Source organism: Mus caroli, chromosome 15, assembly GCF_900094665.2.
Source record: "Mus caroli chromosome 15, CAROLI_EIJ_v1.1, whole genome shotgun sequence".
In the NCBI taxonomy this organism is placed as follows: Eukaryota; Metazoa; Chordata; class Mammalia; order Rodentia; family Muridae; genus Mus; species Mus caroli.
Window position 1 is genome coordinate 32,897,027 of NC_034584.1, and position 10,503 is coordinate 32,907,529.

The following is a 10,503-nucleotide window of genomic DNA, read 5'->3' on the forward strand; positions in this document are numbered from 1 at the left end:
ATGACAGGAGGGAGAGGGGGAGGGACAGGGAGAGAGGAGGAAAACAAGAAAGGAAAGGGGAGGGTGGGAAAAGGGCAGGGAGGGAGAGAAGGAGAACAACAGAATGGTTTAGACATTCTACCACCCATTACCACCCAAGAAGGAAGCAGGGATGTTTCCAGTGCTGTGTTAAGAACTGAGAGAATACAATTCAGGCCAAGTCTGGTAGCTCCCAATAAAAGCAATCCAAAGACAAGGGTTAAAGTTGCGCGCCCCTCTTGTACTCAAGTTTGACCACATGACTATGGAAGCAAAAGACACATTAACTGTATTAAGATTTATAACTATAAAAACATAAGATATGGAAGTTTTGATATCCTTGCAATTTTGAGTTCAAATAAATGAAGAAAACCTCAGGTCATACTCTTCATCTGCTAGTGATTAACCTCCAAGGTGCACCGATGCCCTTCCCCTCCTTAAGAGAGGGTCTCATGTGGCCCGGGCTGGCCTGATTCTCCTGCTTCCCAAACATCAGAATCAAAGGTGTGTACCAAAAATCCACTTTATTTATGCTTAAGAATTAAGTCCCACTCAACCATCTGTGGAAACAGGGAGAAAAGGAGGGCATTGATTTTAATGCATGAAAATCACGGATTTCTCAAAAAATCCTGTGAAAATGAATTCACCACTTAGGACAATGGAGCACACACCATCAACAAATTCTATTTATGGTAGAGATGGATCTATAAACATCCAAATCAACTTCACCAATCTAGGTGGTAATGCCTTCTAGAATTTACCTCTTGCTCTATTTTCCGCCCCTCCCCTACTCTCATTTGGCCTACTCCTTTGTCTACTAAGCATCACAGGGTCTATCAAACGTACTTCATAAAATGGAAATCCATAGCCCTTATCTCGTCCCTACATGCAGCCTGCATCAATGACTAGAGCTTGCTCTGTAGAAACTAGGGTCCATTTGACATTTCAGACCTGGCAGAGTCAATGTCTACCAAAGAATGTAACAATTCTCATGTATTACTGAAACTACCATCCCAATCCTCTAATTCATTTCATCAAGCAACAAGTGCATGTGGTCCCTAGCTTGGGAATGCACCAGAAGATCTCTAGTGGTCTGCTTCTAAAACAAAGGGCAGATAAGCACTTTAAAACTGATGCCTCTTTTCAACAGTCCTATAAAAGTCTCATTCAATCAAACAGAAACATTTAATGGAGTGAATGGTTGTTAGAACTCTAATGAAAGGTATAAACTTTTCCCAAATACCTTATCAGGCCACCACTGTAAGTCTTCTCCCAGAGACACTGGACTCTGAACAGGCGTGTTCTTCTTATCCGGGTTTGACTCTCCCTCTTTGCTGGTAGAGCCCCTTTCGTTATCAAATGAGGCTCCATCAAGCCACCGCCGCTCCCGTAAACGTAGAACAGACTCCCGTTCCCGCAAAAGCTCGGAGTCTCTCTCTAAGGGAAGAAGGAGAACTGGTATGCAATCGGGTCACACCAGTGGGATAAAAGTAAGCCACTCTAGTCCACACCCTGCAGGACGCAGCTAACAGCACTTTACGCAAAATGCACAGTCAGTATCTAAATGATTTGGTGGGCAGTTTTTAATGGATTTAATGATTCTGGAATTATATTATTCATATAAAATTACTATTTCATATTTCATATATTCATTAAAAATACTTAGTATAAGATTCTTTGATTTGTAAATTTTAAAAGTTCATAAATTAGAATTTCAAAACATTAAATACATGTAAGCAAATTGGGCTGGCTAATTTTTATGTCAATTTGGCACAGGCTAGAGTCATCTGGAAAGAGAAAATGACCCTATAGAGAACAGTGATTGCCATGAAAGGGCCCAGCCCATTGTGGGTGGTGCCACACCAGGTAGGTGTGGTCCTGGGTACTATAAGGAAGAAGGCTGAAGGAGTCCCGGGAAACAGAAGCATCCTCCATGCCCTGCATCAGCCCACAGCCCCCTCCAGGTTCCTGCCCGGCTTGAGTTCTGGCCTGACTTCTCTCAGACACTGTAATATGGAAGTATACCCTGAAATAAGTCCTCTCCTACTTAAAACTGCTTTTGGTCCTAGTGTTCTACATCAACAACAGAAATCCTAACTAAGGCACAAACCAAGAGTATTGGTTATAAATCCTTAAGGTTTGTTTTTTAAATAAACAGAAAAACTTAAATAGGTTGAACTATAAATATATTAGTATACAAAAAAACTTGATAACTCCAGTCCTTGTTAAAGATAAATTTACAGAATGGATTTTATGAATAAATTGTATAAAATGTTTTGAGAAACAGACTTTTTTTAAGGGTGAAGGGAACTTTCTAGAAGTCTTCTTACACTTTCCTAAAAAGTGACCTCAAATTATCTAAAGCCACAGCCACATTAATAGTTGTTTACTTTTTAAAATAGTCAAAATAATCAGGCGTGGTATTGCACACCTTTCTCTCCTGCACCTGGGAGGCAGAAGAAGCTGAATCTCTGATATCAATGACAGCCTGAGCTATACAAAGAAACCCTGTCTCAGAAAAAATAAACAATAGATAGATAGATAGATATAGATAAAATATTAATAAGGTAAAGATAAACTTTCCAGGATTTTAAGAGAACAGATTAGAAATAATCCATAGCTAAAGCACACAACACCGATGCACATGAGGCTAGACCTGAGGCTAGACCTGAGGCTAGACCTGAGGCTAGACCTGTAGCTCAAAGTCCAGCACATGGGAGGTTTGGTTTCCATCCCCCAACACCAATAAAACATCAAAAAAACTGCCAAATTGCCAAGATCAAAGCAGTTAAGTGCTATTTCAAATTACAAGCATCTACACAGAATAACTTAAACAGGTATTTAGGAGTTGCTAATGTTAGAAAGTAAATATTTGACAATTCAATAACTGACAGTTTTAAAGCAATTTTAAGTGTGCATTTACCTTTAAAAGTTTAAGCTACAACATGTTCACATGTTAAAAGGTCCTCAGATATGTTATTTTAAAAAATCAACTTCTAAGTACCAAATATATGTAAGCAAGAACAGCCTTAGCACAACATGGCATCTTTTCTAGCTTATAATAATTGCTAACTATAGCTTATTTTGTCTTTATTTAGATAAAGCAGTTTTGAACTCTGGAAAGCAGATAAATAAGATAGATAGATAGATAGATAGATAGATAGATAGATAGATAGATAGATAGATAGATAGATAGATAGGCAGGCAAGCTCACTAGGAATAATAATGTAAGCTAAAGCTTACATAAGCCCATCAGAGGTTGGCTTAAGTGGCTCAAAATCTGCACTATATACCTTTTAAAGATTTCAGACTTGTATAAATAGCATATTAATAACCTAACAGATCTGTCCATTTAATACTGACCAGCCCCTTTCTCCTAAGTTTTCTTTTTTTCTTTTTTCTTTTTTTTTTTTTCAAGACAGGGTTTCTCTGTATAGCCCTGGCTGTCCTAGAACTTACTTTGTAGACCAGGCTGGCCTCGAACTCAGAAATCCGCCTGCCTCTGCCTCCTGAGTGCAGGAATTAAAGGCATGTGCCACCATACCCGGCTCTCTCCTAAGTTTTCATACTCCACTATCTACGCACTACTTAAAATGAACATGATTACATTGTTTTAATCAAATTAAGAAGTATATTTTTCTGAATGCTGCATGTCACTGAAACTAGCATTCTACTTTTAGTTCACTATCTATCTCATAGGTAAAAGCATACTTACCTAAATCACAGCCTTTGCTATATGTTACACAAGGTTAAAGCCTAGTTTTAAAGCCAAAGTCCCCCCAAAGCACTGCTATGTAATGACTTTGCCCTACTGTAAGATCTAAACTCAGATACGGGTGAGTTTTATCACTAGCTCTCCACACAGCCAGCCCACAATCAAGAAGAAATAAATGCAAAATTACCTCGAGATGAGCCTAGCCTAGAGAGTGATGAACGACGAAAAGAAGGGTAACCAAAATAGCTAATGTCCTCAGAAAACATGGCATCAGCATCAATAATGACACTTGGGTGGGCAGAGTGAATGTCAGCATCAAGAAGAGACATAAGATCTTCTACAATAAAAACAAATAAATATATGAATAAATGAAGCATCTACATATAATGCAATCATAAACCACTAAAAGATCTCTAAAAATTAAACTACATTAAAACCACAGACCTGGGGCAGGGGAGGAGTGTCCCCCAAGACCTAAGAAATAAACTGAGCATTAGAACACGGAGCTTACGGACGGACAGTCTGCATAACTGCTGCAGGCACTGCTTACTGCATTCAAAACCTCTTTCAAGATATGATACCTAGTGACATCATTGAAACAAACTACAGATGAAAACAAATGCAATTCAGTACGTACCAGTGTTCAGCAATGATATTATCAAAAAACAACATCCTACATGTCAGCCAGGGATAAGTCTATGCAATGCCGTCATGTCTTAATTAGGATCAAACCAAATCCACTGAGTAAAAATATTTCCCCTTAAATGGGACACTATAAGCAACCTGTATAGCTTCCCAATGACAATTATCATCAACTATAAACTCCCAAGCTCAGTCGAAGGATCACCCAAGAAGGAGCAGCGAGAGCAAGGCACTGACCTCCCGGCAGGTAAGATTCACTGGCTGTGTCATCACCATCATCTCCATCCTCATCATCCCGGCTCAGTAAGTTATTTACAGCAAGGTTGACATCAAGATTTGTTCTCTGAAGTTCTCGAATAATGACACTTCTCGATTTGCCTTGTAGAACAACTTGTGCCTAAAATAAACAGAGGATAGTGCTATGCTAATTTTCTCTTATTTCCTGAAGTCTTCTAAGTTGATAAACAAACCACATTTTCAACTCTTAGGAGTCACAAGATGAGCGAGCCCTTGGCTCAGCCCGGCCTCCCCCTCCATCCACCCTAAGGGTCTCAAAGCACACCTGTGATATCAGCTCCTCAGGAATGACAGATGCTGGAATAACTGGCTGGGGCTGACTGCCCAGGAGTCCAGACCCCCGATCCCGGCCAGTCCGAATGACTCGAGTCTGTCGCCGGGAATCACGGGCTCCAGCAGACGACCGACCAGAGGAGCCTCCTCCACTTCCCCCCACGCCAGAACTCCAACGGCTTCTAAATATTCAATAATTTTTAAAATTAAAAATTTTAAACCATTCATTCTTTAAAGTCATTTTGAGTCTCATTCTTGTACATTAGCTATAAACCTTTAAAAAGCTGTCTAAATTTTGTAATACTTAAATATAAATACACTTAAAATAATAAATACACTATCTTTCCACCTTTGTTGAATATCTGCACACAAAGAGGGACACGGTAGTGTTTCCGTGTAATCCCACCACTCAGGAGATATTAAAGTCTAGCCTGGGCTACATAGTGAGACCCTACCCAAAATCAAAGGGAAGGGCAGGCCTGGGAAGATGGTTGAGTTCATAAAGGAGGATCCCCAGGCTTTCTTGGCCAGCCTAGCTAAGGAAGGAGATGAGTCCAGTTCAGAGCCCTGCTGCACACACCAGACCAGAGTGACTAAGGAAGAAGCCTGACACAGACCTTTAGCATCCACACAACCTACAAAAGGCACATGCACACAAACACCCACAAACACATACAAACCGTGGGAGAACCACAATGAGTCTCAAAACACATTAACCAAAGCAACTTTATTTCCCAGGTTACCTGGGAAGAGGGTCACCTCAAGCCTAATGTTTGAACCTAATTATTAATTTCACTGAAAAATGTCCCAGTTTGGTTTAACACAGCAGAATGACCACCATTCCTACCAAGTGACATATACAATTTTCTCCCAAGCAAGCAATGCCGGAAACCTATCTAAGCTCAGGTATCCATCCATGCTAATCTTACAAGCATCACAAACTAAAACTGGCAGGAGGCATAAACAGGTGACATTAAAAACAAAACAAAGAGTGCCAAGACAGAGATAACAGTGGAGAATATCTACCTATCTGAAAATTGTAATCTAGCACCAACAGTTCCAAGTCACTGTGACACTACCAGTTGACAATTTGCAACATCTACTTCACCAGCCTGTACTGAGTTTACTTATCCATTACTGTAACTGCTGCTAAAAGGGATCTTGGTATTCCCACTCTGTTTAACAGAACAAAATTCAAACAATGCCTACTCCATAACCCTAACTACCCCCAAGCATTCTCCTGACCAACTTGTCCAGATAAAGGTTGTTATGCGAAGCACATAACGCTGGCTGAGTTTCACTAGTGGGCAACAAGACAGGAATGAGCTAATTTCTTCTAATATTAGCATGTTAGTTTTTTTAATAGAATCAAAAACCATGACTCTACTCTGCACAACTACTTGTCAAATTAGTCCTACAATTAATTCTAATTCCGCCGTATAGTACTCAAGGTACACAAAAGGACCAGAAATCACACATAGTATTATTAATTAGCCCATAGCATACAAATGTAGAGCCTATGAACCAAGTATAGTGCACATAATTGGTAAACTAGCTTTAAAAATACATTATTTTTTGTTTGTTTGAGAAACTCTCCCAGTCAAGGAAAGGAAAGAAAAACACTAAGCTGCCATGGAATCCTACATGGCATGAGATAATAACAAGTCCTGAAGCTCAGCACTCAATGCTCAGCCAAGCATGAAGACCCCAGTTCAGATGCAGACTACACAAAGGTGGGTGTGGCCCTGTGTAAGTCCCCAGCTATGTAGGAAGAGAGGGAACATGGAGTGCTAGCCTACCTGATGCTCTGGAAAGAGACCCTGCCTCAAAGAAGTAGGCAGAGAACAAAAAGGGGGACACACCTGATAATGGTCTCCTGTCTGGGCACATGGGACGTGTACACACCCCGGGCAGGTAAATACCTATCCTCCTTTTACATTCCAAAGCCCAAGGTGTATCAGTCAGATGAAATCCTAAAGGACTGCATCGCCAACCAAAAGAAGTTCATGCCTAACTTACTTGTTAAATAGCAGTAACAGATTTCTGACAGTCAAAAATCCTTTTTAAGCCTTACTATTAAACACAAACTTTCTTCTCCCAGATAGGCCCTTACTTCCAACCTGGTATGAAATAAATTAACAAAAGCAATAGGAAGTTTCTGAAACATCTCCCAATATAAATAATAAGCAATTATTAATGGGAAAAAAACAGCAGCTAACAATCTAGAAATCTTTAGTCCACAAAACTGCTACACACACACAGAGAGAGAGAGAGAGAGAGAGAGAGAGACAGAGACAGAGACAGAGACAGAGACAGAGAGAGACAGAGAGAGAGAGAAAACTCTAAAAGGAGTTCTACAGTCCCAAGATGACCAGTGAGGAGAAAAGAGCCCCTTTCAACTCTCACGCTGACAGGAGGAAAAGCATGCCATGACCCAACACAATGGGGAAGAGGTCTAGGACACATGAGGACAGTCTCATTCCTACTTGGTTATATCCAACACATTTATGATTAATCATGTCCCTTTGAGTACTCAAGATCAGTCTGTTCTGAATTCTCAAATGTCGTAACTTTCAAACTTTAACACTGAAAATGTGATTGTAAAATGTCTGATTTTACATCAGATCTTTGTAAGCCTGATACATAAGCAAGCACCAGAATGCCCCTTTCCCAATTCTGATCAGCAACTCAATGTGCTGAGGGGTCTGGGGTTGAGTAGGAGCAGGTAGGGAAGAACTGAGGGGCAGCTCAAACATAAACAATTCTCTGCATTTTAAAGCCATAAACCCAGCTCCAGTCCTCTTTGGTGGTTTATTCCAGGCCAGGCCATTATTGTTATCTGTTGCAAGTTTCAGCTATAAACCATAAAATTCCACTGCCTTATATGTCATTCTGTAAGACATGTCATTCTAACTAGCTTAACAGTTAAGAGGATTTAAATCAGGAGGACAATTTGAACAACATAGTAGCAGTTTATGAATGAAAGAGAGAGAGAATTTGATAACCAGAGTAGTATAAAAAGGACTTTTAAGCTGGGCAGTGGTGGCGCACGCCTTTAATCCCAGCACTTGGGAGGCAGAGACAGGCGGATTTCTGAGTTCGAGGCCAGCCTGGTCTACAAAGTGAGTTCCAGGACAGCCAGGGCTACACAGAGAAACCCTGTCTCAAACACACCCCCCCTGCCCCGCCCCGCCGCAAAAAAAAAACCAAAAAACAAAAAACAAACAAAAAAAACAAAAACCTTTTAAAATGGGGGAAAATAACTGACCAGAGGGAGCTCTTCCTTATAAATCCCAATTAATAAATATGAAAAAAAAATGGACCTTTAAATAGCTTGGCCAATGCTACAATAACAACTGACATCCACAGTCATCAAGACACTAAAATCAAGGAGCAAAAGTATGAGGAGACATCAGACACTTGTGTACTTGAGCCAGGTGTGATGGCCCACACGTGTAATTCCAGCGCTCAGAAGGCAGACACTATCAGTTGTGAGGGTATGAGGCTAGCCTCATCTACAAAGTGAGTTCCAGGACTGCCAGGGTTGTTACAGAGAAACCCTATCTCAAAACAACAAACAAAAACAGATATTTGCATACTTGGAAAGGTATCTTTTCACAAACTATGTGTGAATGTCCAGAGATTAGGAGTGTTTTGTGGTAGGGACATCAATTCCACTTAATAACTGGAAGTAATCTCACAACAATTTGTGAGACCTATCAACAAATGCCACCTGACATTACTCAGTAAAGAGCTGGGCTACTTCTGCCAAAACTGCATAATTTCTATTTCATCATGAAAAAAGGACAGACAAATCCAAACACTGCGCATTATTGTTAAGGTCTTCACACTCATCATGATAGTGACCAGACAAACAGGCCGAAGAGTGGCCTGCTCAGGAGACTAAGAGCATGGTGCCTCATCAACTGACAGATGCAAACGGCACAACCTGAGACCAGGAATGGCCAATCCCTAAGCTTACAGAGGCGCTACCGTGGTAGGTCAGGTGACAGGGTCTCACTCTACTGTCAGGCTGACCTCAAACTCAAGACCCTACTGTCTCCCAAGCTCTGGGACTCCAAGTTTTTTAAGACCAAATTATTTCAGGATGAGAGGAAAAACTTTAAACATATAAGATTAGGAACAAATGCCACTATAAAAGTGAAAAACTAAACAAGGATGAATAAGCTTTTCTGTGAAAGGTCAAATGGTTACTAGCTACCCTTTGGGGACTAAGCAGGGTCAATCTCTGATCACCAGTCAACTCCATTCCATTGTTGTATCACAAAAGCAGCCACCAGTGGGAAGTACAACTCAATCATGGCTCTGGATTTGCCCTGCAGAACCCCCAACTCAACAAAGAAATGTTTATCTTTGAGCAAAGCAGTATTTATTTATACTGCAGTAACAGTTACTTTCTTAAATAAATGTATTGTTCCAGGTTTATCAAATGAAATAATTCTGTTCTTATGTCATTTTAGGAACTCTTTAACACACACTGTGTGCACAGGGCTTTGAGTATGGAACTTTAAATGAGGTAAGAAATAAAGCATTTGCTTGTAATACAAGGCATGGGTTTAATCCTCATCTCTGCAAAATACAAAACGATGTTTTATTAAAGCTCAGGTTGTGTTTCCTGTCCTTAAAGGACACACAAAACAATCTGAAGATTCCTCTAATCTTGAAGTAATTTAGTTCAGCATAAAGACATATAAATTAAGCATTTTGAAATCTCAATTCTTGCGGTGATTTCAATAGGAATGGCCTCCACAGACTCATGTGTTTGAATGCTGGGCTCAGGGATTGGCACTCTTAGGAGGTGTGGCCTTCTCAGAGGAAGAGTGTCACTGTAGAGGTGGGCTTTGAGGTCTTATATGTGCTCAAGTCTGACTAGAGTAACAGTCTCCACCTGGGTCTCTTGGATCAAGATGTAGAATTCTCAGCTCCTTCTCCAGCACCACGTCTGCCTGCATGCTGCCACAATTCCTGTCATGATGATAATGGACTAAACCTCTGAAACTATAAGCTAGCCCCAGTTAAATGTTTGCCTTGGTCATGGTGTCTCTTCACAGTAATGGAAACCCTAACTCAAGACAATTCTTAAATCTAACTTTTACTTTGCCTACCAGTTCACACTGTATATAATATTTTTCTCTCTTAGTTTAAAGCAATTTCAACTGCATTTAGTTATTTTGATCAGCCTCTGAATATTATTATATAATTTGACCGAGCAGGCATCTTCTAGTCATTGACCAGGTGTTTTCAGAACTGTTAGCCATTGAGGCTGGGTACGGCGCTGCACATCTTTAATCCCAGAACCTGGGAGGCAGAGGCAACCAGATCCCTGGGGCTTCAAGGCCAGGCTGGTCTGCACTGGGAAGTTCAGCACAGCCAGGGCTATGTAGACAGACCCAATCTCAAATTCCAAAACAGAACCAATGAATAAAAGCACATGCCTAGAATTTGAAAATGGCTTCTTTGACAGCATATAAACTTCACATTAAAATAATACGGGGCGGGGGGAGTTTGGGGTTTTGCTGCTTTAAAAAAAAAAAAAA

The 10,503-nt window shown here is 40.5% G+C and overlaps 1 protein-coding gene across 3 annotated transcripts in view; it reads right to left on the reverse strand.

The window, feature by feature from the left end:
• The window catches only part of Ubr5 (ubiquitin protein ligase E3 component n-recognin 5), a 115,504-nt gene that overhangs the window by 70,141 nt on the left and 34,860 nt on the right, over positions 1 to 10,503 (reverse strand). For 2 of the 3 annotated variants that reach the window (XM_021183493.1, XM_021183494.2), the window contains exons 6-9: positions 4,938 to 5,127; positions 4,613 to 4,772; positions 3,921 to 4,070; positions 1,262 to 1,473 (exon numbers count right to left, since the gene is read on the reverse strand). In XM_021183493.1, the coding sequence (XP_021039152.1) occupies positions 1,262 to 1,473; positions 3,921 to 4,070; positions 4,613 to 4,772; positions 4,938 to 5,127 (712 nt within the window). The remainder of the gene's footprint in view (positions 1 to 1,261; positions 1,474 to 3,920; positions 4,071 to 4,612; positions 4,773 to 4,937; positions 5,128 to 10,503) is intronic. The other variant, XM_021183495.1, reaches the window with a different exon arrangement.